At 39.1% G+C, this 22,485-nt stretch overlaps 4 protein-coding genes across 4 annotated transcripts; 1 reads left to right on the top strand and 3 right to left on the bottom strand.

Annotated features, from left to right (window-relative positions):
- Positions 1-25: 25 nt before the first annotated feature.
- Positions 26-11,213, bottom strand: LOC137608047 (embryonic polyadenylate-binding protein B-like). The gene is made up of 16 exons (XM_068334054.1): positions 11,043-11,213; positions 9,014-9,212; positions 8,628-8,821; positions 8,189-8,304; positions 7,617-7,756; positions 7,117-7,211; positions 5,924-6,061; positions 5,721-5,816; positions 5,060-5,320; positions 3,567-3,645; positions 3,372-3,488; positions 3,157-3,284; positions 2,895-2,997; positions 2,680-2,810; positions 778-853; positions 26-109 (listed from the first exon to the last, which is right to left on the bottom strand). The coding sequence occupies exons 1-15, from the start codon at positions 11,178-11,180 to the stop codon at positions 791-793; spliced, it is 1,998 nt and encodes a 665-aa protein (XP_068190155.1). The 5' UTR covers positions 11,181-11,213; the 3' UTR covers positions 26-109; positions 778-790.
- A 179-nt stretch (positions 11,214-11,392) lies between these two features.
- Positions 11,393-15,985, bottom strand: LOC137608036 (14-3-3 protein beta/alpha-1). The gene is made up of 6 exons (XM_068334027.1): positions 15,858-15,985; positions 14,433-14,737; positions 14,210-14,333; positions 13,580-13,743; positions 13,267-13,362; positions 11,393-13,180 (listed from the first exon to the last, which is right to left on the bottom strand). The coding sequence occupies exons 2-6, from the start codon at positions 14,724-14,726 to the stop codon at positions 13,124-13,126; spliced, it is 735 nt and encodes a 244-aa protein (XP_068190128.1). The 5' UTR covers positions 14,727-14,737; positions 15,858-15,985; the 3' UTR covers positions 11,393-13,123.
- A 1,935-nt stretch (positions 15,986-17,920) lies between these two features.
- On the top strand, positions 17,921-20,079 carry ognb (osteoglycin, paralog b). The gene is made up of 6 exons (XM_068334014.1): positions 17,921-18,121; positions 18,198-18,276; positions 18,492-18,656; positions 18,743-18,945; positions 19,059-19,151; positions 19,254-20,079. Exons 1-6 carry the CDS (start codon positions 18,023-18,025, stop codon positions 19,422-19,424), a joined length of 810 nt encoding a protein of 269 aa, XP_068190115.1. The 5' UTR covers positions 17,921-18,022; the 3' UTR covers positions 19,425-20,079.
- LOC137608042 (ubiquinol-cytochrome c reductase complex assembly factor 5) lies at positions 19,940-22,477 on the bottom strand. The gene is made up of 2 exons (XM_068334039.1): positions 22,108-22,477; positions 19,940-20,079 (listed from the first exon to the last, which is right to left on the bottom strand). The coding sequence occupies exons 1-2, from the start codon at positions 22,259-22,261 to the stop codon at positions 19,988-19,990; spliced, it is 246 nt and encodes an 81-aa protein (XP_068190140.1). The 5' UTR covers positions 22,262-22,477; the 3' UTR covers positions 19,940-19,987.
- Between the last annotated feature and the right edge of the window lie 8 nt (positions 22,478-22,485).

Raw genomic sequence — 22,485 nt, 5'->3', positions numbered from 1 at the left:
TTTCAAGACAAATATAAATCCTTACCCAGCATCTGGACACGTCTTAAAGCAGCTGGTTGGACTCATCGGAGCTCATACTTCGTGTCTGCAGAAGTCAGCCTTGAAATGTCTGTACATGGGACACAAGTGGTGCCATTCAGTTGTAGAATTAAATTGTGTAAATTCAAATGACATTTCTCTTGTAAATGAGTTTTAAATTCATAATTCAAACATATCCACACCTTCATTCCATGTAGCTGGTGGGTTGTGACCACTAGTTTCTAGTGGCTTATCTTAACTACTGATGTTCAACTCATGCAAGTTTACCCGTTAGATTCTCAGGCCCTGATCGTCTCCTCCCATCAAAGGGGAAGCAGTGGTTCATCACCTTCAAATGAACACTCTACTGTAACTTTCCAACTGAAGTGCATTCACTGCAGCAGTACCTTCATGTTCTTCATGAGTAATGACAGGAGACTGGTTTCATGCATATGCTGTAATTTTTATCTTAACAAAAGGTATGGCAACAAAACTTCACAAATTTCTCAATTTAATCCTCACCAAATATTGATTTAACTTTTAGATTTTAAATATTTTTTTTCCACTTCCACGGAGTTCATCAAGTCTGGGGGGGAAGAAATGTGATTAGTTTTAAATCAATGTCTGCACAAAAGTCAGGAGGAGTCTCTCAGGACTGCTGCAATCGTAACACTTTCATTTTATTAAACTTCCAAATTCATCAGGTATGGACCAGGGTTTGGCATAAGTGTGTTGAGCTTTTAGCAGATGGTTTCTGACCTGTAGCAGCAGGTCACTTCTTGGGAGGGCATTCCTTCACCTGGTGAGCCTGCAGGACAGCAATTGCTTCGTCCACCTGGCCAAAGAAGAAAAAGATGATTCACCATCTCAAGGATGTCGTCTGATAAATGTGAAACTAGGCAGTACTCTTGTTTGCTTCTTACAAAAACGTGGAAGGTGCTAACCGTGCTCTTAAACAGAAAACACCAACACTTCATTTTCACTTTTGATGAATTCAAAAGAAAGACATGACATCATTCTACAAGTGTTCAAGTTCGTATTTTATTTAACAACCAGACTGGTTTGGTCTATGGATAGTCTCCCAGAACGTGAGAAAATCAGTACAATGTCCCAAATTCATGGACTATTCTTTGCTTAAAGTTAACTGCTCTCATCTTGAAGTATTAAGTGTTTTCTTTACCTTCCCGTCACCATGAATATTAACATCTACACTGCAAGACCATTAAACACCATTAAATATTAACAAATTGACCTTTGGTCATGATTTGTTTCAACAGATCAAGTCAACCTCAAACACTCAAATTTAAAGTTAACTTTAAACCCTCTTAGTGACTACATCTAGCAATTTATTAAGTCCATCAGAGAAAAGATGATAAGTATCCTGTGTTCCCATACAAGTCTCTTCTGCCCACACCAGAGTGGTCTCGCGCCATCCTCCTGTAATAAGGTGTGGTGTCTTATGGGGGAAAATACAACCGTCTACAGAAAAAAGCTCAAGGAAGTTGACTCTGGCTCTGTCTGGCCTGATGTGTGTGAACACGTTTCACATCGGCCGATCCTGAAAACCGCCTTTCCCTTTTGAGGTCAGCTCTAGTCTCAGTCGGTCTCCCCACCCCATTTTGTGCCAGGCCTTGCAGTGAGAGGATGCTGCCACCTGGAGGAGTGACGGTTCCGTTTTCTTGCCCTCAAACTAGACTAAGGATTCCTTCCCCATTCTCCGCTGGAAGGCACATTTTTTATTCCTTTATTGTCTACCATTTCCCAAAACAGTTTGCAACCATCTAGGGCTGCAATAGGCTCACCTGCTGTTAGACAGCTATGCTTTCACATCAATGCACAAAGACTACGTGAAGGGATTTTGATGTCAAGTATCAAATAAATGGCTTTTGGAGTTAATGCTACCTAGTCATCAGAAAAGCTGGAGACACAACAAGTTTGTGTCGTTGGAGACATTTGTGCATTTAATTCATTGCTTTGCGCAGCACACGTACACCTGAGTAAGAATAGAAATATCAATGTAATGTTTCAGGAAACAGATTTTAATTAACATTAAAAACAATGAAAGAACAGAGCTTGTTAGTAAAAAAAATATAAAAATTTTAAGACGCATAAAATGTCCCCATCTAGAAGACTTGAAAAGCTTAAGTGCTGCTCCCACCAAAAGACATTGAAGACATTTGTGTGAGAATCCTGAAATTAAAGATTCACAAACTTTCCAAATATCTTAGATCTGGTAAACACTGCAAAATTAATCCATGTAGAGAATTCTTGTTACAAGATAATCTGGTGAACGAAGCTTCAAGAAGTGCAAATGTACAGATTCTCATGCAGACAGTATATAGTGTATTTTTTAAATAGGAAAAAGAAAAAACAGGTAATAGCATAGGAAATATCACACATTTAAGTGGTAAATCCAGAAAAAGTGCAATTTTTTTATCTGCACTAGCTCATAAAGCTGAGGTAGGTAAAAATCTAGTGCTTTGGACCTGAATCTGGTCCAATGGATTCTGACACAAGGCTTCAGAAGCACTAGATGTAGCAAAAACACCCTGTTCCACAGATTTATCTGATGAAAGATTACAAAAACCTGTTGCTATGAGTTACCTACCACAGCCTTAATGAGACCAATGAGAGCCTGTATGAAAGTGAACATGATTAAACCTTAGAGCGCAGGGACTGAGGAGAGTCCAGCAACTGCAGCAGGTCGGAATTGTTGAGATCCAGCAGCATCCCAGTAATTTTTCCAGCCAGGCTTGGATGAAGACTGTAGATCAGTGGGTACAACTGTTCCCCTGTGGAAAACAGGGCAGATGGTGAGGACGAATACAGGAGCTGCTTCAGATGGGTAGAAGGGTCAGAACTGAATGATGCCCCACCAAGAATCTGCTTCTGATCCAAGAGTGGAGCTGCAGCCAACACCTTGGCGGTCAGCGACTCTTTACCGTGCATTGGTGGCTCCTTCACAGGGGAAGAAACACTCTAAAGACAAAACAGCGGATCAGATCATTTTCTCCAAGGCTCCTCAAAATATTGCATTTATTCCTTGATATTCAATATGAGCAACTAAGTCACATTCTACAGAAATGTTTGGGCTTCAGAGTCTGGGCCTACATGTGGCTGAGAGCTGTACAGACATACCTGTTTACCAATTTGTGGCGACGTAGCCATGGCCTGCTGCAGGTTTCTCACAGAAGAAGAATACTTATACTGGTTGCCTTTTGCCACACCGTGCGAATCGGAGCGCCGAGTCTGAGTCGCCATGTTGCCTAAGTAAAGAACATCTTGTCAGATAAACCTGCATGACGGGCCGTGGGAAGATGGAGATCGTCACATTATCCTAGCCCTAGTTTTACTTGTCTTCTGTGTGGAGTTTACAGCGCGAGGGGCCTGGGTGGAGGCCTGTTTGACTGTAGCGATGTAGCTCGATCCACGGCGGGGACCAGAGCCACCGAGAAACTGGGCTGGGTAGGCTGCCAAGGCAAGGACATTCATATTTAGACACTGCATAGGAAACAGTCAAGTTAAGGTAAAACAAATGATCCACCCACCCTGTAATCTGGGTGGCTGCCCCATCCAACGGTGAGGTGGTCGCACAGGATTGTGGTTGTAGAGGGCGCGAGGAGGAGGCTGCATGATTTAATCAAGATAATCGTGTTTTACTGCTGGAGCCCTCGGAATCAACCAACCACAGGATATACAATCGTACCTCGAGATACGAGTTTAAGCCGCTTGTAAATCGAATTCTCCACTTAAAACGAATCATTTCAATCTTATTTTGTATGCAAAACCTGGACAGAGCAACGGACCGCATCTTAAATACAGTGGTATCTCTACTTACGAAATGTTCTACATACAAAACTTCTCAGTAGGAAAATATTGCCTGTAGTTACGAAAGAAATTTCGATTTATGCAAGGTAAAAATACAGTATGGGCTGATACTCGCAGCTCCCACAGGTTCCTGAATGCAACATTCTCATAGCTGCTCTGCCATTGGCTATTACCTAGTATCTTCCTGGCATCCCATTAGCCAAGAGGGACCTCTGTGTGAAGCTAGATCAGTGTCCATGCATTGTCCTCGTCATTCGGCCCTCGACCCATGAGGTTTTACGTAAATATATTAACTTTTAGAGTATTCACTATGGACCCCAAGAAAGTGACGGAGAAAAGAGGAAAAGAAAAGACGAGTTTTTTTTGTCCGTACAAACAAAGCAAGAGATGATAGAAAAGCATGAAAAAGGGATGCGTTTGGTTGATCTCACCAAAGAATATGGCCGTAATGCATCTACAATCACGTTATTAAAACAAAAGGAAGTTTCAGGCATCACGTGGGTGGTTGGAGAAGTTCAGAAGGAGGACTGGAATTCACCCTGTTGTTCATGGTGGGGCAAGAGGGCATGAACCAAAGAGGGCAAAATACAATGAGGACAGCAGTTAAAAGGTAAATGACCATCATTATTATTCTTTACTCTAGTCTTTGTTTTTTACATTATGCACAACTCTCATTTATTGTGTAGTAATCTAATTGTAACATGCATTTGTTACATGTTTTGATGCATTTTTATGCTTTGTAAAACATTTACGTCTGAATTTTTTCGGGCTTGGAACGGATTAGGACATTTGCATGGAAAACAAGTCTCTACTAATGAAATTTTCTACTTGCGTAATTTCTTCCAGAACCAATTAATTTCGTAAGTAAAGGTACCACTTTAACTTGTAAGTCGAGCAGCTCATATCTCCAGATACTGCTGTACCGTCAAGACTTTCACTCCTCATCTGAAAAAGGTTCCTAGAATAACACCTTCCATTGACTGAAGCTGAACGATTTCTGTAGAAATGGTGCCCTACTCCATTTTGAAGACTTAAAAATATAACTTTTAAACAAAATATGATGAGTCTTAACTGGACTTGGGAAACAACATTTTAAAATCAGTACAAGTAGCCTACCCTCATTACAGTGCTTGAGTGAATTGTTCCAAATAGTTAAAACAGACTAGTATTAGTCTGCCCATAAAAACAAAGTGGTTGTTACCCACTCCATTACCTGAGGTACAGTCATGTAATATCCAGCCTGCTGGTACTGGTCTATAATGGGACTCGTTATGCTCCTCAAGGTAGCAAATCTCTGCGAGTACTTATTGGTCAGGATCGCTTTACGTTCCTCCCTCCTCTGAGCCAGAGCCACATACAGCGGTTTGGTCGCAACGATTCTCCCATTCATTTCAGTCACCGCCTTTGTCGCCTCCTCGGGCGACGAAAAGCAGACGAAGCCGAAGCCCTTGCTTTGGGCGCCATCAGTCATGACCTACAGGAATCAACACAGAACACATTCAGGAATGTTGATGATGCATTAATCAGCTGTAGAATTCAGATTCATGCAAACATCTAGTGTTTACCAAAGTGTCAAACTGCTGAAAAGATGCTTGTGTGCTCATCTTTATTTATTACTGAACACACCAATCATACATGTTTGGAAAAAGAAGACTAAAGGTAATGTTTTGGTGTCTATGTTCATAACTTTGTTTCTAGGCGTCTGTGTCCCTTCACCAATCCGGTCCAGGCAGATGGCTCCTACGAGTTTTAGGTTCTACATGTTAAGTTTTTCTTTGCCTCTATTGCCTTCTCATTGAAAAACAATTGACATCAGCAGCAGCCAGTGAGTTCAAATTCAGTCAAGGCGGCCGTTGCCTCAACCTCTGTAGTACCTTGGCACTGGTGATGGTGCCGTATGGAGCAAACTCACTCCGGAGTATCTCGTCAGTGATTCCATCGTCAAGGTTTTTCACATACAGATTCACCCCCTGGAATCAGAAATATTCAGATTCCCACGTCCCAAATATATTTTGCATTTTGCATTTACTCATCTCCAGTTAAAGTAGTGTGTCCATACGTATAACATTTCAGTCACCTGATAGCGCTGGATTCGGTCTTGTTTGATCTGCTCAAACCTGCGCTTGAGTTCTAGCTGGCGCTCCAGTCGCTTCTGAGCCCGACCCACATAGAGGCTTTTCCCATTGATCTCCTTTCCATTCAGTTCATCAACTGCCTGAGAAGACAAGAGCAATATCAACTCAGTACCGTTGCTGTGAGCCTCTGTTGGCTCATCAGCTTGGATCCAATCTTGACACCTGCCAATCACCAACGACAGCTTACAGCAGCAGCCAATAAGACGAGAGCATTAGAATGAGTACATCTTCCAGGTCCCAGCCCTGCCTCCAAAGCAGAGGAGGGTGGCAATGACAAAACATTCAGGGGAAAAGACTGGGGCAGTCTGCAATCATGTGTTTGAGTGGGATTGATACTTTTGGTTCCAACGTGATTCAGGTTTATTATTTTGCATTCTGCAAATGGTACAAGGAGGTCTGGGAGTCTGAGTTCGCAGATTGTCTCCTGTATTACAGTGAGATTGTAAAATAGTTCTGTAATTGTTAGTGTTGCAGGTTAGTCAGAATACAAATGTCTGTTCTGACTAGAGCGTTTGGACATTATCGCTGCTGCATGTTTGACCCAGATGGAAACCATATATATAAGGTTTCAAATAAAATCCAAAGGCTACACGACAAAACAAAGTGACTCATGTGTCACTATGTTTTCTTAAAACACAGGTGGAGATCAAACAAGAGCGCAAATATTTAATTTGGACAGCATCAGTCACCTGGAAGCCATTCAAACTTGCATATCTTGATAATCCCAGATATGGCACCTTGGCTGCTAATGTGACAAAAAAAAAAAACTACAGCTATTTGAAAAAACAAAGATGGAATTGTGTGTAAAGGCAGCAATGGTAAAAAAATGCAGGGGTATAAAGACAACCAGGATGAGACAGATGCACCGGTGGTGAAGAGCTGTCACGTTACATACCAGCCTACTTTATGAAGCAGTTTAAAAATGTTTATCATGGTCTGGGTTCTGGATGCCATTTGCTATAGTTTGGGTTTTTTTCCAGATTGGACATGGTTACACCTTCAGCACATCTCACCTGCCAATCATGTTCCCCATTTTACTTGTATTTAGCATTTTGATTGTCTCATTTAAAATACATGATGTACTGTATTGTGTGTATTTGGACCTAATGGAGTGGACAATGAATTGGTACTCTACCTTCAAAGCATCTTCATTGTTGTCAAAGTTTACAAAGCCAAATCCTCGTGAACGGCCCTTGTCGTCTTTCATCACTCGCACACTAAGAGTCCTCCCTGTGAATGTGAGCACGAGTGGGTCCATAATCACCATGAAGCATTTGATCAACAATGTACTTTATAAAAAAAGGCCCAATCACATCTGAATCCACTTGTGGATTTTTCTTTTAACAAATTAAGAAGATCTCTAGAGACTGCACAACCCACCTTACACATGTAAAGGTAGGTTGTGACTTCTGTTTAAGACAAAAAATCATCAAGATTCATTCATCCAACTTCTCGAAAGACGACACCCTTATTCAAATCATTTAAAAACCCAACAGGTTCTGAGCAGCCACCACTAAAGCAGCAGAGACCAATGATACCCATAATGCACCTGTGCACATACCTAGTTACTGACTGCATTAACATTCACATCTGTTAAAAAACCTTTATCCCCACTTGAGCAGGACCAAATCTTACCAAATTCTGAAAAGAGTTCCTCGAGTTTCTCATCGGTGTAATCTTCGCCAAAGTTTTTGACGTAGACATTGGTGAACCTCAGAGCTTTGGTACCAGTCTCCAACTCTCTCGCTTTGCGGGACTTAAATATTCCAACAAAACTGTAGACAGAATCAAACGATAACCAAGAGAGAAATTATTGAAGACAAAGAAATGAAAGTCAAACACTTGATTGTACAGTGTTGATATTTGTATTTGGCTTCTGATGATTGAAAACAGATTTTAAAATGGGCAAAATGTCACATTAGAAAATAAAACTTCTGTAAATATTTACAGCAGGTACTACTTTAATACATTTCTACACTTCAGAGCATTCTGACCATTTTTTGTGGCCTTTCGGCTTTAAATCCACATGAACAATAAAATCTAGCATAACTATTCAGATTTCAACAGGGAAAACTTGGTGCTGACAAGATTGTATCAATTGTCAATTTACAAATTTGCTCTCAGGTAATTCTACAGCAGTCACAATTCATACAAAGTACAAATTGCCTGAATGTGTTCTGATAAGTTCATTTAAATCAGTTACTCACACTTTCCTGTCATTCAGCAGCATCCCATTCATGGTTTCAATGGCCCGGTTCGCTGCTTCTTGAGTTTCAAAGTGAACAAACCCGTAGCCTTTGGATCCCTTTTCATCACAAACAATCTAAACAGACAGAATACTCGAATGATTAAAAAGCTTGTGGTATGTAATTTACAGAGTGCCTTTAGTGGCGTGATTGCCCTCAATATTCCAAGCAAACTAAAAATGTATAACTGCATTTAACATGTGTGACTTAAAAATGTCCACTGGAAAATTCAATATTACATAGCGTGACTATTTTATACATTTACAGTTTTGTGTAGAAGACCTAGTCTCATCTCAAACATCTGCTAAACTGTGCTGAATGACTTCACAGAACAGCACGAGGCAGTTAGCTCACACAGATGGAGCTACCATGCAGTAGCCAAGTTTCTCCAGCCACTTGCCTTGCAGGACAAAATATTGCCGAAGGTTGAGAAGGTGTCATACAGTGCTTTGTTGTCAATAGATTCATCCATGTTCTTGATGAAGATGTTTCCCACACCAGACTTCCTGAGTCCTGGGTCACGCTGAGACCACATGATTCGGATAGGAACGCCCTTCATGATTTCATAGTTCAATGTATCCAGGGCACACTCGGCTGCAAAACAGAAATGGAATTCCTTTGAGTACCCAATGCTGAATTATACCTGACCCATTTCAGCTGCCTCCATTATAACTGCATATTAAAATATATTCCAGTCAATCCGTCAGGTGCAAAACTACAGATCATTGCTCTTAGCTATCCAGAGATAAAAATTTGTCTGAATCAGAGTACAGATGGACGCCATACCATCTGCTGGTTGCTGGAAGTTGATGTAGGCATATCCCAGAGATATGCGGGTCATGATGTCCCGGCACACACGGATTGACATGATGGGTCCTGCAGGAGAGAACTTCTGATAGAGCATGGCCTCCGTGACATCAGGATGCAGGTCTCCAACATACAGAGAAGCCAGGGGCAACGCTGGTCCGCTGCTGTTCATCTTAGGCTAGTTCAAGACAAAGACAGCGTTAGGATACATTTTAAACTGTTAAATGCTTGTACGTTTAAGGAATAAGATTCTGAACGGGGATGGAATCGAGCGCCAAACCTAAATAATTCAATGAATCCCAAGGCTGACACCTTTTTTTGACCGTTTCACGCTTTTAAAAAAACAGCAATGTTGAACTCAAATCCATCTACTTTTTTGAAATGTAAGATCTATAAAGAGTCTTCAAGTGAGGGTGGAAAGTCCTGTAACATGCAGAAACCACTTTTCTATGCATCATGTGCTTAAATTCCAAGAATGTCATGCATGTGACATGACACATAAGTGCCACTGCTTTACAACCAAGGGGTGCATTATATGTATTACTAAAATGTTCATCAGAATACAGACTGCCTTAGCAGAATTGTTTGAATTTTTGACTGCAGACATAAGTTCCTTCCCGTATCCAGTGCAGACTTTAATACCACACAAACCTTTTTTCCACCTTGCTTCAGACGCGAGTAATAAAACAGTTGCTCTGATGTGAAAACCTGTGTTGGACTATCCCACCCAACCCAAACATGACCAAAAATTTCCATTTCCTAATTGCAATTAAATTGTGTTTGCAGATGGGCATCAGCAACACAGTGTGGAGAAAAAATTGTTGCTTACCTTAAAAAGTCATTTAGGTCTTCTACTGGATGTTTTATGTAAACCTTAATTCAAGCATAAATCCCTTGGGTTATATTATGTTTTACAAGAAATCTCTGGAGAAAATGACACCACTACTTAACACGTTTTAGTCCAGTTCAAAAAATAAATCCACATCCAAGTCAACATCAGAGCACCAGTCAAGGTAGCTCAGTTTCCCCATTATGCCAATGAATCTAAAAGGTAATGTGCATATTATAACCAAGATTATTTTGGAAAGATGTAATTAGCATGAATCTATTTAGTATGTACAGATATTATATTTAAAGATGCCATAACAAAACTAGCATATTATTAAATTAGATTGTGAACTCATCCAACTGGCTGGGCTGAACCCTGATAAAATCATAACCTTTTTTTTTCTTGCACATTTATCAAGTGTCTTTGTCTTGCATGGTTCGGAATAATTCCCTGGAAAAAGAAAAAAACTTTGAACCAAATTGACAAATGGGTGAGCGAGTTGGTGTCAACCTGACTTATGTCCCCTGTATTTATTTTTTTTAACCCAACTTGTATTATGAAGTTTTGGTTTAATTTTTTTAAATCTTGAAAGGCTGAAAGCTCACATCTGTACAAGAGAATTAGTTTGGTTAAAAAGAAAATGTCAAGCCTCGCACAGAAACGCTTTGGAAGTAAAGGATTGCAAACAAAATCGCCATAAAGTTATGGATCATCTGAACTTTAAAAAAAAAAAAAAATTACCACTCTGCATCATGTTACTGCAAAAACAAATTCACAGGTTAATTACCTGCCCAATAAATTGATTATGAAGTTAAATCAGCATCTTATTTAAATGGATAGAACGACAGGAAAAGGCTTCATCCTGCGTTAGACTGAAGCCCTGCACCCAATTAACTGTTAATTAGGCTAACGCGCCTCAGGGGAAACTCCAATTGGATTTAAATTTGGAATTTAAAAAAAATAAAAAAGGATGTAACAAATTAGCTATTGAAGCCCATTTTTACATTATTTTAGTCGGTTTTTTACATCAAACTGGCTTCAGGTGTAGAATATGTTAAAACTACAACCAGAGCTAGCTTAAGTTAGCTGAACTTAAAGCCTTTCTTCTGAATCCTGGTGTGACGTAATTAAATCACAAACTACAGAACGTAAAGATTTCTTAAAATAAAATGTACTTACTTGTCTCAAACAGCCAACGTGTGACTCTGAAATTCGCCCTTCAGTGCAGCAGCTCTGACCGCCGATGACTTCTCGCACCGACGCCAACTTCTTATAATTACGGCCGTGGAACACCTGCTTGTGTCCTCCGCGGGTCATTAATTGTGCTGTGGGAGGGCAGAGGTTAATTGATGTGAGACTCCGCGAAGAAAACTAGTTCTGCCACGTGATAGCGACAGGGGAACGGAAGCTCGCCACCAAATGTCAGTCATTTTGTGCCGGTTCTCTAGATTAAAATGCACGACAGTGGATGAATTATATACACAATAAAAAAACACCCCCGGACAAAAAATGAGGACGTAATTACCCTGTTATCTTAAACGAAACTTTATTTCACTGAATGGTCTTTGACACTTTCCTATTTCTTACATGTATAGTGAAACTAGAATGGTTTTAAGATACATAAACACAAAGCTAGAATTACACCAACCATTGTTTTATCTCCATTTCGTCATTGCTTTTTATAGCTATTCTAAATTTTCACAACCACGTGTGTGCACTGGGTAATAGACTGTTACAGAAGCAAAATTTAGCCATAAGACTTGCAGTAAAAACAAAGCAAGTAGATACCTGATATACAGACAGGCTTCGTTCCACATTCACTAACTGCATTTTCATTAAGCATAATAAACTGACATGACTTTTTTTTTTCAACATAAGATTTCAATTCATTGGAGCGTTGTCTGAATAAACAGTCAGCTATATCGTGGAATGGTGTTTTCAACTACAATATGTGGAATGTTGAGGTGATACATGGTATTGTGACACTGAGCTTCCCGCCAAAGTGATGAAATAGTCCTGTCCAAATTGCACTTTCAAGATAGACCTGATTTTTTTTTAGGCAATCATCCACACCAGCCATCTTTTCCAACAGATACACCTGGGTAATGACTTAGCCACTAATGTTTGTTTGGGATAACCAGTTTTCTATGTCGAGAAATATTGAGCAAATGCTGCCACCTTAATGGAGAGAGGCTGCAGAAGAATGTCAGTCAAAGTTGGTTTTGTTTTTTTGTCTTTCTATTTTGGGGAAAACTGCTTTAAGAAAAAAAAATTTTTTTTCCTTTTTGTGGAAGCAGGGTTGATACAGTGTGTTAAGACATTTTCAATTAACATCAATAAAATGTTACTTTAGGTTTTACATACAGATGATAGTCAGTCTTGCAAAACACATGGAACCACATTTACGCACATAAAATTTCCATTGTACTGAGATCAAGCAGCACCTGAACAGTGAGTAAAACTACAATGACAATTCATACTTAGTTAAAATAAAAAAAAGACAAAAATAGCACTGCCTTTCCAAAAGCCTAATAATGTGGAATGTCTGATGCCTGAACAAATCTAGCATGACAATTTAAGGTGTCCCTTAAAACTTTGAAACTGTGAATGTCCTAAAATGAGCATAACATCAAGATGTCAGTGTCACAATACAGCCTGCCTCCTTTCTGTATGAACCCACAGCAGAATTGCAGTTAGTCGAAAATAGGATTGTATGTGTCTGGAAATTCAAACACAAAACTGTGTTGGGTGTGTGAAGCGAATGGAAAGCCAACCATCACAGTGTTAAGTGGAAATCAACCGTCGGTCTAGTTACCATTACAATAGAGCCTGTAAATATCATTAGGAATCACAAATAAGAAAATAAGAAAAAAAAAAGAGGAAGGGGGAGGTTAAAAATGCACATCAAACTAGCGGGGACAAAGGAATTTGGAAGGACGATTAAAATTCACCCCACTTCCTGGACCAATCTTTAACACTTGCTCGCTCACTACATACAGACATACACACAAAGCAAATTAAAAACAACAGCAACATGGACTCACTAATCAATACAACATCTTTCCACATAGTGACTGAATCTGCTAACTGAAAATTACCCTGTCACCTCACAGTGAACTGTGAGTGGTAAACTAGTTGGTAAGGAGCAATTCAGGCTGCTTGTCATACAGAAGTGGGAGGAGCTGATGGAGTGGAAGGGGATGTATATAAGCTGTCTGTGTTTAACATAAGAGTGTAGGTCGATTAACAGTGCAACTCCATTAGTTTTCCCCGTCTCCAGTCTCGCCCTCATCTGCTTGGTTTTCTGATGTCCACAGCTGCAAACAGAAAGACAGGCATGATTTTTCATGAATAATATATCAGGATCAATGGATGCCAACACAACTTGGGTCTTAAAACTCACAGTCAGGTTGTCCCTTAGTAGCTGCATGATCAGGGTGCTGTCTTTGTAAGAATCCTCATTCAAAGTGTCAAGTTCAGCGATGGCTTCATCAAATGCCTAAAATATGACATTTAAACATTGAATTTCATCTTAAATAATAGTGTGGAATTCATTAAACATCACTTGGCTGTAACCAATCAAGTCATAATAGATTGTAAACTACAATGCAATAGTAATATTTAATTACAGTGCATGTCAGTATTTAAATGTGACCAACTGGTGTTATTTGTGAGTTTAAGCCCTTAAAGCATATGCCTTTAGGCTTTTCTCATACCGCCTTAGCCAAGGAGCAGGCTTTGTCCGGGTTGTTGAGGATTTCATAGTAGAAGACGGAGAAGTTGAGGGCCAACCCAAGCCGAATTGGGTGTGTTGGCTGCATGTCCCCCTTGCTAATGTCAAAAGCTTCCTGGTAAGCTTGCTGGGACATATCCACTGTACCTTTAGACAGAAACACGGGGAAAATGAAAATTGTTGGGAATAAATTTTAAATCAGTGTTAAGTATCGACATACTTAGTACTGTATATTATCATAAAATTCAAATGTGATGAAAAAAAAATTGACATTTATTTATAATTGTATTTGCTTCCTTATAGTTATTTTTAGATTTCTCAAGTCATGAGGGAAATAACTGTCCAATATCTTATAGTCTATTGTTTGTATATCACAGAGGGTTGCTTTATATTTTTTCATACAGAAAAAAACAGCTGATTTTGCTATAAACTAGACAAATGTTGGTGAGAGTGAAGAAAAAAATATGAAAGAAAATGTTTCAGTGATGCTATCTGGTTTTGACAATTCAAGTAACTCCTTTCATTTTACAAAAAGTTTAGCGTCTTCATTTCTATTTCAATCACACTAAAATCCATCAAATTTTTTCATATCCCGTCATGTCATGAAACTTACTCTTCTTGCGATCCCCGGATGCGACCTCAGAGAGGTATCTATAATAGTCGCCTTTCATTTTCAGGTAGAACACCTTGCTTTCAGCAGCAGTTGAAGAGGGAATGAGAAAATTGTCCAATAGCCCCTTAAATAAAAACGGAGATTTGTGAGAATAAGGATTGTTATAATACTCGAAATATATGGGTTATGACATTTATGTGCAAAATCAACTGAAAATCCTTACAAGCACATCCGTGCAGATTTCTTCCAGCTCGGTCTCGATCTTCACCCGGTATTCACGTGCCATCTGCTGTTTCTTGTCGTTGCCCTCGGTCTTCTGCTCGATGCTGGAGATGACGCGCCAGGAGGAGCGGCGTGCACCTACTACGTTCTTGTAGGCAACGGAGAGAAGGTTGCGCTCCTCGTTTGACAGCTCCGCACCTTGCTCCGTCACTGATTTCATGGCTGCAGCCATGTCATCATAGCGCTCTGCCTGCTCGGCAAGCTTAGCCTTCTGTACCAGGTCGCTCTTATCCATTTTTTTTTAAACTGAGAAATAAGACATACAGAATCGTGAGAATAAAAAGGGATAATTCATAATATTTTTCAAATGATCGATTTTTCCCCGATAGGCGTGTGCGCACTTACGCGTCTAGAATTAACTATAATTGTTTTTGGATGCGACAGACCGAGGCTTTTAAATAGAGAACACACTGGATTCAATGGAAAATGAGCAAGGCGGAGTGGGCCCCACAGCAAGTGGGTCAACCCCAATGTTACACATCACTGGCTAAGGCTAGCTGCTAACGTTAGCCAGTCGAATCTCCAATCCCGACTTGTCACATCGTTGTTAACCTGTTATTGACCGATGAAGAACTAGACCCCGTCAATAATCCTCCGCGTGGATGGATTCCGCCGAGCAGAGAGGTTCTGCCGGCCCGTTTACGGTGGTTCCAGTCGACACTTGCTATCCTAGCCGAAGTCCGGGTCAGGCATTAATGCCCCCCTCCCTCTTTAATATTGCCAGCAGCACTAGCGCGATCATACATTTCGCCTTTTTCTATTAGCTTAAGCACGAATCGTCTTTTTCTTCTTCGAGATGGTGAATTAACTCGATTAAATAAAAGTATTACTAACAACCCATGGTAGTAAAACATACATTATCGAGGGGAGTGGGTGACCATTTCACGAAGCTATCGCTCTGATGCACTGTTTCCGCTATCTAACGGTAACGTTCTCTAGCTAGGCCACAAAGGGAGCGACTGTCTTTATTTAAAAAAATACACGGTTAGGCTTTTGACAAGCGACATTATATATTTTTTCTCGTTGATATAAATCAAAATCTTGCAATGTAAGATTTTACCCTCGCGTTTAATTAATGTTCTACTGTAGCACGGCCCGCCCAAGATGACGAGCCTGTCAGAACAAAGTGTCATGGAATCCGAACGTCGGTGAGCTAGCATAAGCTGTACCGTTATCCCGCATTAGCTGCTAGCAGCGAGCTAAACGCCTAGCCTTTCACAAATCCAGCTACACGGCTCTGCTGGCTTGATGGCTTCTCAACGGGATTTAGCGGACACGATGAAAACAACAAAGTCTAACATTGAGCCACGAAATAAAACAGAGTATTACAATGCACAATTCGTTTATGTGCCGCAATTTCACTTACAATATGAGGGACTTTATAATCCTGCTTTTTTTCTCTCTCTGGACTATTCAGCCTCTGTCCTCCGTCTCACTCAGCGCTCAGGGCAGTACCACTTCCGTTACATTGGCACTTGTGTTTCCTATTTTTTCCACTACACATCTGCCTTACATAATGCAACCACTGCCCATATGCATTAAGATAATTAATATAAATATTCGATTTTACAAAAAAAAAACAAAAAAACACGCATATCAAATTTTCATAATCCCCCTTTCGCAGTTTAATCGAAGTGAGGTGGTTAGCATTTACACGCGGACATTTCCATTCGCGTTGGACTGGAACAATTCAATGTATGTTAACGTAGCTGTTTTCCACCATCCGCCCCGTTTAGGCTCCATAATTTAGTCATTGAGTCGAGATTAACATCGTCCCGATGTTTGTAAAGCCGAGATATAACGTTTTGTCCACCGCGTCTGGTTTTCTGCTTCATTTTCGAGCTGTATGCACCATTAACCGAACATAACTATAGAAGCTTTGTTAGGGAAATATACACTCACAATGGTGATGCTTGTGTGAACAGAACTCATCTGTAAGATGACATTTATAGGTCTTGTAGGGCGGGTTTACTTTCCATTTTGCACAGCAAGGTGAAATGTCAAGGTCAGCCTCATAGAGGTGAAAGATATTTTTAAAAATAGAGCTCACACTAGATAATAGATTTATTCCATCCATATTACCTTTAGGACACAATGCTACCTCCCACCTTATAATATTGCAATGTAGTCTTGATGAATTATCATCTATGGTACAGACTTACCTTTAGAAAAAAAAAAAATCATGAAGTATCTGTCCAGCACCTTGAGTTTAATGTGTTGGTTGTGCAGAGAAACCTCTGCATGGCAACAGTGATTTGTTCATGACACCTCACCAGTTGAGACTTTGGTTGAAAATCTTAAATCTGATACATCAAACAACCAGCTAACCTTAACTAGCTGTAATAGAACAGACACAAATGATAGACTTAGATAAGATAAGCTGCACAGAAGGGGACTATAAGATGTTGCGTTATAATGGCAACCAGTAACTAACCCATTATTTCAGCCGCTTTCCTCAAGTTAATGTCTGTGAGTAATTTTATGCAGAGTATTTTTATATTTATTCAGTTAGGAAGCATGTTTTACAGATATATTTTTAATACTTCATATGATGTAGTTAATTCATGTCTTTAGAGGTACCTGTGTTTAATTCAGAGGTCAACTCAAGCACCATGACATTTATCCATCCATCACTTGCATAGCATTTTAGAGAGCAAAGTTCTTAACTACATTCACTCTTCAAGGTTGCATCCTCTAAATCTCTTTCTTTTAAAACCATCTAGTCTGAGGCGCTGCAGTATTCTCTCTTGAAAGATCTACTCCAGAGATGTGGTCATTATTTGTAAAAAAAAAAAGCTACTTTCATTTGTACTGCACTTGTTAAAACTAGTGTTCGATGCTGTTTTGCAACAAACACAATGTTTATTACAGGAATAAAAAAAAATAAGTCTGCAACTGAGTACAACCACAGGATAAAATTTAAAAAGTGTGATGAGAGGTGTAATTGCAGCATATTCCATTACCCTCTGATTGTTGTTCCTTCAGAAATCCTTAATCCTTAATGGGGAACAACCCTTTCTTAGAGAGAAAAACTACTTTTTATAAGTTGGTATTTGAATTGTAGTACAATTTTTAAAAGGTGCATATTCAAAATAGTTTTCTATCCAGCTCTGCAGTGGTACTTTGGCAATTTATTTTATAAATCACTCAATTTTTCCCCATGAATTACTGGAGCACTGAGGTCTGTTTTTCCAGTAACAAGATTCCTGTGTTACAGAAATAAAAATTGAAAGCAATATTTAGGTTTTCTTAATTATTACGCTATGACAATCATTTTAATCATCAGTTTATCAATGTTTTCATCACTGTCAGATACGTTGGTAAAAATATCTTCAGAATCATCCTGATCACTGAAAGCAGCATAAACACAGCATGCATTGAGTTAATGTTCTTTTTTTTCCCCTCTCTCCTTTTACTCAGCTGCAAACTGGCAGCTAAATGCAAACTGGATGGAAAATTTTCCTGCTCACAGGTCCCTCCAATTCCAGTCTAACAGACTGTATTCTCCTCTGACACCAGCAACTACTCACAATGATGCACATTAGGATTTTAATTCTTTCATCTCTTATGCTTCTGTGGATACCAACTTCTGCAGCCAACAACGGACACATGGAATTACGAAAACCTAAGGTATAATGAGGTCCTGTCATTTATATTGTGTGTAGGCGGACAGGTGGAAGAAATCAGTCTTTTTTTTTTCTTTTAGAGAGACGTGGTAATTATTCCAGACTATGATATGCTCCAAGACACAGACAATGATCCAGCAGTTTATGCAAAAATCGACGGTAAGATTAAACAGATAACTTTGTCAATGACTGTTTTTGTGGTGATTATGCAACACTTGAACAGGCATCATTTTAAAGTTTTTGTTAATGTAGTTAAAGCACATATTATGTAATAGTAATGTTCATTTAAGCTGCAGTCAGAGCAGAAACCCAAGAACTGAACCAAAAAACAAAAACTGAAGTACAGTGATGAAACAACACTGTGGTGTTTTCAGAGCTGCCGACATGCCTGCTGTGTGTTTGCCTGAGTGGGTCGGTTTATTGCGAGGAAGTGTCTCCTGAAATGTCAACCGTTCCGGCACTTCCGAAGGAAACAGCCTATCTGTATGCGAGATTCAACAAAATCACAAAAATCAGTCTCAGCGACTTTGCAGATATGGGTAAATAAACGTCGATATAATACTGGACTAATCCTCCTCATTACATGTCAAATTTCAGAAGTATTCTCTTTTTTTTTTATACCTAGCTACCTTAAGGAGTATTGATTTAACTGGGAATCTCATCGCTGAGATAGATGACGGAGCTTTTTCAAAACTTCCCAATCTTGAGGAACTCATTCTTGCAGAAAACAAACTGACCAAACTTCCCATGCTGCCCAGCCAACTCGTATTATTCAATGCCAATTTCAACAAGCTTAGAACGCAGGGTGTAAAGGCAACTGCTTTCAAAGTAAGTTAACAGTTGAAAGACCACTAATGGCAAAATATAAAATAAAACATTACATGTTTATATATTTCTACCACAAGAAGTTGAAGCAAAGATAAAGTCTGTTATTTTTTTAGAAACTCACAAGACTGGCGTATCTTTACCTCGGACACAATGAACTGACAGCAGTACCGCAACTTCCAGAGTCTCTTCATGTTGTGCACATGAATGTAAGTTCTTCTGTAATGCCGAGCAATAACAATCAGAGTCGCCTTTTAGAAGCATTTTGAATAATTTCTGCCTCGTGAACCATTTGTGTGTCTATTCTACAGAACAACAAGATTGCAAAAATAACAGATCAGACGTTCTGCAAGGGCAAAACCAGTTACTACATCCGACACAACCTGGATGAGGTGAGACTGGATGGGAACCCCATCGCGCTGTCGAAGTATCCAGACAGCTTTGTTTGTCTGCAGTCACTCCCTATTGGATGGTACAACTGAAATGAGCAGAGCAAACTTGTTAGAGGTAAAATGTGGGGAGAAAGTTCTGGGCAAATGAAAAAGGATGCTACAAAGAGACTAAAAATATGATTTCCTAACTAAAGGTCTTAAATTTCATTTTATATTCTCATATTTAACATACAGCTCAAATACTTTAAAATGTGTAACTGTTTGCAAGCATTTTAGCCCATTTGTGTATTTGATTTTTATTGTTAACATACAGCTAAAAACAATTTGTCTAAAGACATGTTTCAAATGGAAAACATCAAAAATTTATCCATCAAAAGAACATCATCTCACTCATATAATTGTTTATGATTTCAGATATTATTACTGCTATCTTTAATTGAATCTATGACTGCTTCAAGTGTTAATCATTAAAAAATAAAACTACATATTGGTAATGATTTTTCTGTCAGTCTTTCAATCTCTACTCGTTAATAATATGGTTATTATAGCACAGTAATATGCTTTCAAGTCTGTTCCAGCATGTTGACAACAAGTAGAGGAGAAAGAGTCCATGAATGAAGCCACAGGTGAAGTTCACTTTAGGTCACCAGCATTCACTTGGCTGCAGGCTCATTACTAACTGTTACACCATCTGCTATCTTCTGCTGGTATTCCCGTTCTGACTTTTTTCTTCGGTAGACATCATCTGGAAAAACAAGAAACTGGAATTAAATGCCTGCAATTATACTACTAATAATTACAAGATGAAGAATTTTGTCAGCGGACTACTGAGTAAACAATGTGAGTGACTGATGCATGCCGCCCAATCTGTTTGAAAAGATATTTTCCACAGCAGGCACAATTCCTTCTTGGAACTAATAATCACAGTAAGAAAAGCACAGGTGCTACAGTAATAATGGCTTCGTTCTGTTTAAGCATCCCAGTAAGCTGTAATTCTGTGAAATTGAGCCAAAATGCAGAAAGACTTTCATACACAATGGACAATTTAGGTTGTCATAGTTGGACATGTGCAGATGTAATTAATAGCATGAACAAAGACTGTTCTTGTTGTAAGGGCTTTTTCTCTGACTTACTGGCACTGAATCATCTTGGAGAAAATTTTTCTTTCACCAACACTTTTCTTGCTATAATAAATTAAATACTGTGCAGCAATGAAAAGCTGTTGTTCTAATATGAGCACAAACAGTATTTACTTGTTTTAAAATGTGAAATGTCTCATTTTTTTGCCAGATTTTTTCTAAAATCCTGGAGTTTGTTAGCACAACAAACCTACCACGGGAGTCGAAATGTCTCTGTTACTTCTATTTCAATTACTGTACAATATTCAGGCTGACTATTTACTACCTCTGCTCATCAAAAGGTAAGTAATAGTCAGAGGAGGTTCACCCAGGTTTGCTGTCTGTCTGCAAAGTATCTTAAAGTTATTTCCAGATTTTGTTTATGGGTAGATTGTTTGGGCCAAAGAAAAATTTATTAAAATTTTCCGATAGAAAGACTATTTTACTTTGTGAATTTTATTAACTGTTGTGGAAAGTCAGGGAAAAATGCCAAAAGTCTGAGGTAAATACATGAAAAACTATGAACTCAATAATCTCCACAGATCCTCATTCATTCCTTCGCAGCAAAACAAGAATTGATACACGCCTTGCATTGCTTTAGCAGTCACAGATTGCTAACAGTTTTTGGCAGTTAAGGATGAAATGGAATAAAAATGTTCTTGGCATAAAAAAAATATCAAAAGGCTAGACAGCTTGCTCAGTTTCTCTGAGATGAGAGAAATGTGGATATTATGGCTCAGCTGGCTGACATGACGTCAGGCATCAAACTCCTCAACTTCAAGCTATAACACACCAACAGCTACGATTTGGTGGCAGCTATCCAGAAGAAGTCAGACATTTTGTCCAAAAGGCATCTCAAGAGGGACCGTACACATTTTTTGTGCCATGAAACACATTGAGAGAGAAAGTGACTTTTTCCACTCATGCTGAGTTCATTCTAAACCTGACTGGAAAATTCTGCCTCTCCCTTTGATGACTTCAGCCTTGGAGAACACCTCCTTGTTTTCATTCAGGATTCCTTTCTGGGATGAAATGTCACCACATTTTCAAAGAAGGCTAAATGGGTCTACCAGCTGGGAGAGACGGAACATCTGCAGGAATTTAAGGATCTGCAAGCAAAAGTGACATTAAGAAAACAGTTTGTCCCACTGTTTGTTAAACCCAGCCTAAAACAGCCTTTTACTAAGTTTAAGATCATTACTTAGATATTATTTTTATGTAATAATAATATGAATATAATAATATTTAACTATAACTTAGATATTAAATTTATGTATTAATTTATATTTTTTGGCGAAGCTTCCTGAAACAATGTAGATAAATGTTAATAAACGTCAACATTGCACACTTTTCTCACTAAATATGTGATCTAAACTGACTTCACTCTGATTGTAGATAAATCTGTAAGTGATGAAAGTCGGTTTTTACATATTTTAATATTTCAATTTTAACTGGATATTCCTACCATTTAGCGTTGTACTGCTGCAAATCAATTTACAAATCAGTCAATAAAGTGTAACTAAAGCTGTCGCCTATAAAGGCTACGTGTAACAACCTAGCAAGGACGCATAGAGCTAGCTTAAGCGAGCTAAAATAGCTAATTAAAGTTAGAGGTTTTACTGTTGGACATTAACAAATGACCTTCGAACACTCACAAAAAGTCTCCTGTCCGATCCTCACGTTGATCATGACCCACTCCATGACGCCCCCAATGCAGAAGAAGACAGGCAGGAACCGGTACATCCCGAAGCGACTTCTACCAGGGAAGAAATTGAGAACATAGCGAAGCGTTTGACTCCTAGAAAACATCCTGGCCGGCAGGAAGAAGCTACATCTACTGGGTGACCAGAAAACAACCGCAACGCTGCTAGAATAATCTTGTAAAGTTAAATTAAGCTATTTCAAGGTTAGCTTCGGCCTTCTCGTTTCCTGAAAAAAAATAAAATTGCGAAGGTTTGCTTGTTTTATACATGAGCTGCTACCCAGTGCGCGGAGCAGGGTTGAAAGCCTGTCGGAGCCATAGTAAGAGAATG

This window comes from Antennarius striatus, chromosome 2 (assembly GCF_040054535.1).
Source record: "Antennarius striatus isolate MH-2024 chromosome 2, ASM4005453v1, whole genome shotgun sequence".
Taxonomy (NCBI): Eukaryota; Metazoa; Chordata; class Actinopteri; order Lophiiformes; family Antennariidae; genus Antennarius; species Antennarius striatus.
This window is presented reverse-complemented; position numbering and strand designations above follow the sequence as displayed.

What these genes read in the sequence shown, in the direction of transcription:
- LOC137608047 (XM_068334054.1), bottom strand. Translation starts at nt 11,180, where the DNA reads ATGACCCGCGGAGGACACAAGCAGGTGTTCCACGGCCGTAATTATAAG. An exon ending in GGAACTCTTTTCAGAATTTG is followed by an intron (nt 7,212 to 7,616) that starts GTAAGATTTGGT and finishes TCACATTCACAG; the next exon opens with GGAGGACTCTTAGTGTGCGA. An exon ending in GCACCATCACCAGTGCCAAG is followed by an intron (nt 5,321 to 5,720) that starts GTACTACAGAGG and finishes TGATTCCTGTAG; the next exon opens with GTCATGACTGATGGCGCCCA.
- LOC137608036 (XM_068334027.1), bottom strand. Translation starts at nt 14,726, where the DNA reads ATGGATAAGAGCGACCTGGTACAGAAGGCTAAGCTTGCCGAGCAGGCA. An exon ending in AAATCTGCACGGATGTGCTT is followed by an intron (nt 14,334 to 14,432) that starts GTAAGGATTTTC and finishes TTTTTATTTAAG; the next exon opens with GGGCTATTGGACAATTTTCT. An exon ending in CCTGCTCCTTGGCTAAGGCG is followed by an intron (nt 13,363 to 13,579) that starts GTATGAGAAAAG and finishes GTCATATTTTAG; the next exon opens with GCATTTGATGAAGCCATCGC.
- ognb (XM_068334014.1), top strand. Translation starts at nt 18,023, where the DNA reads ATGATGCACATTAGGATTTTAATTCTTTCATCTCTTATGCTTCTGTGG. An exon ending in AGTTTATGCAAAAATCGACG is followed by an intron (nt 18,277 to 18,491) that starts GTAAGATTAAAC and finishes TGGTGTTTTCAG; the next exon opens with AGCTGCCGACATGCCTGCTG. An exon ending in CAGCGACTTTGCAGATATGG is followed by an intron (nt 18,657 to 18,742) that starts GTAAATAAACGT and finishes TTTTATACCTAG; the next exon opens with CTACCTTAAGGAGTATTGAT.
- LOC137608042 (XM_068334039.1), bottom strand. Translation starts at nt 22,261, where the DNA reads ATGTTTTCTAGGAGTCAAACGCTTCGCTATGTTCTCAATTTCTTCCCT. An exon ending in GATCGGACAGGAGACTTTTT is followed by an intron (nt 20,080 to 22,107) that starts GTGAGTGTTCGA and finishes TTGTTTTTCCAG; the next exon opens with ATGATGTCTACCGAAGAAAA.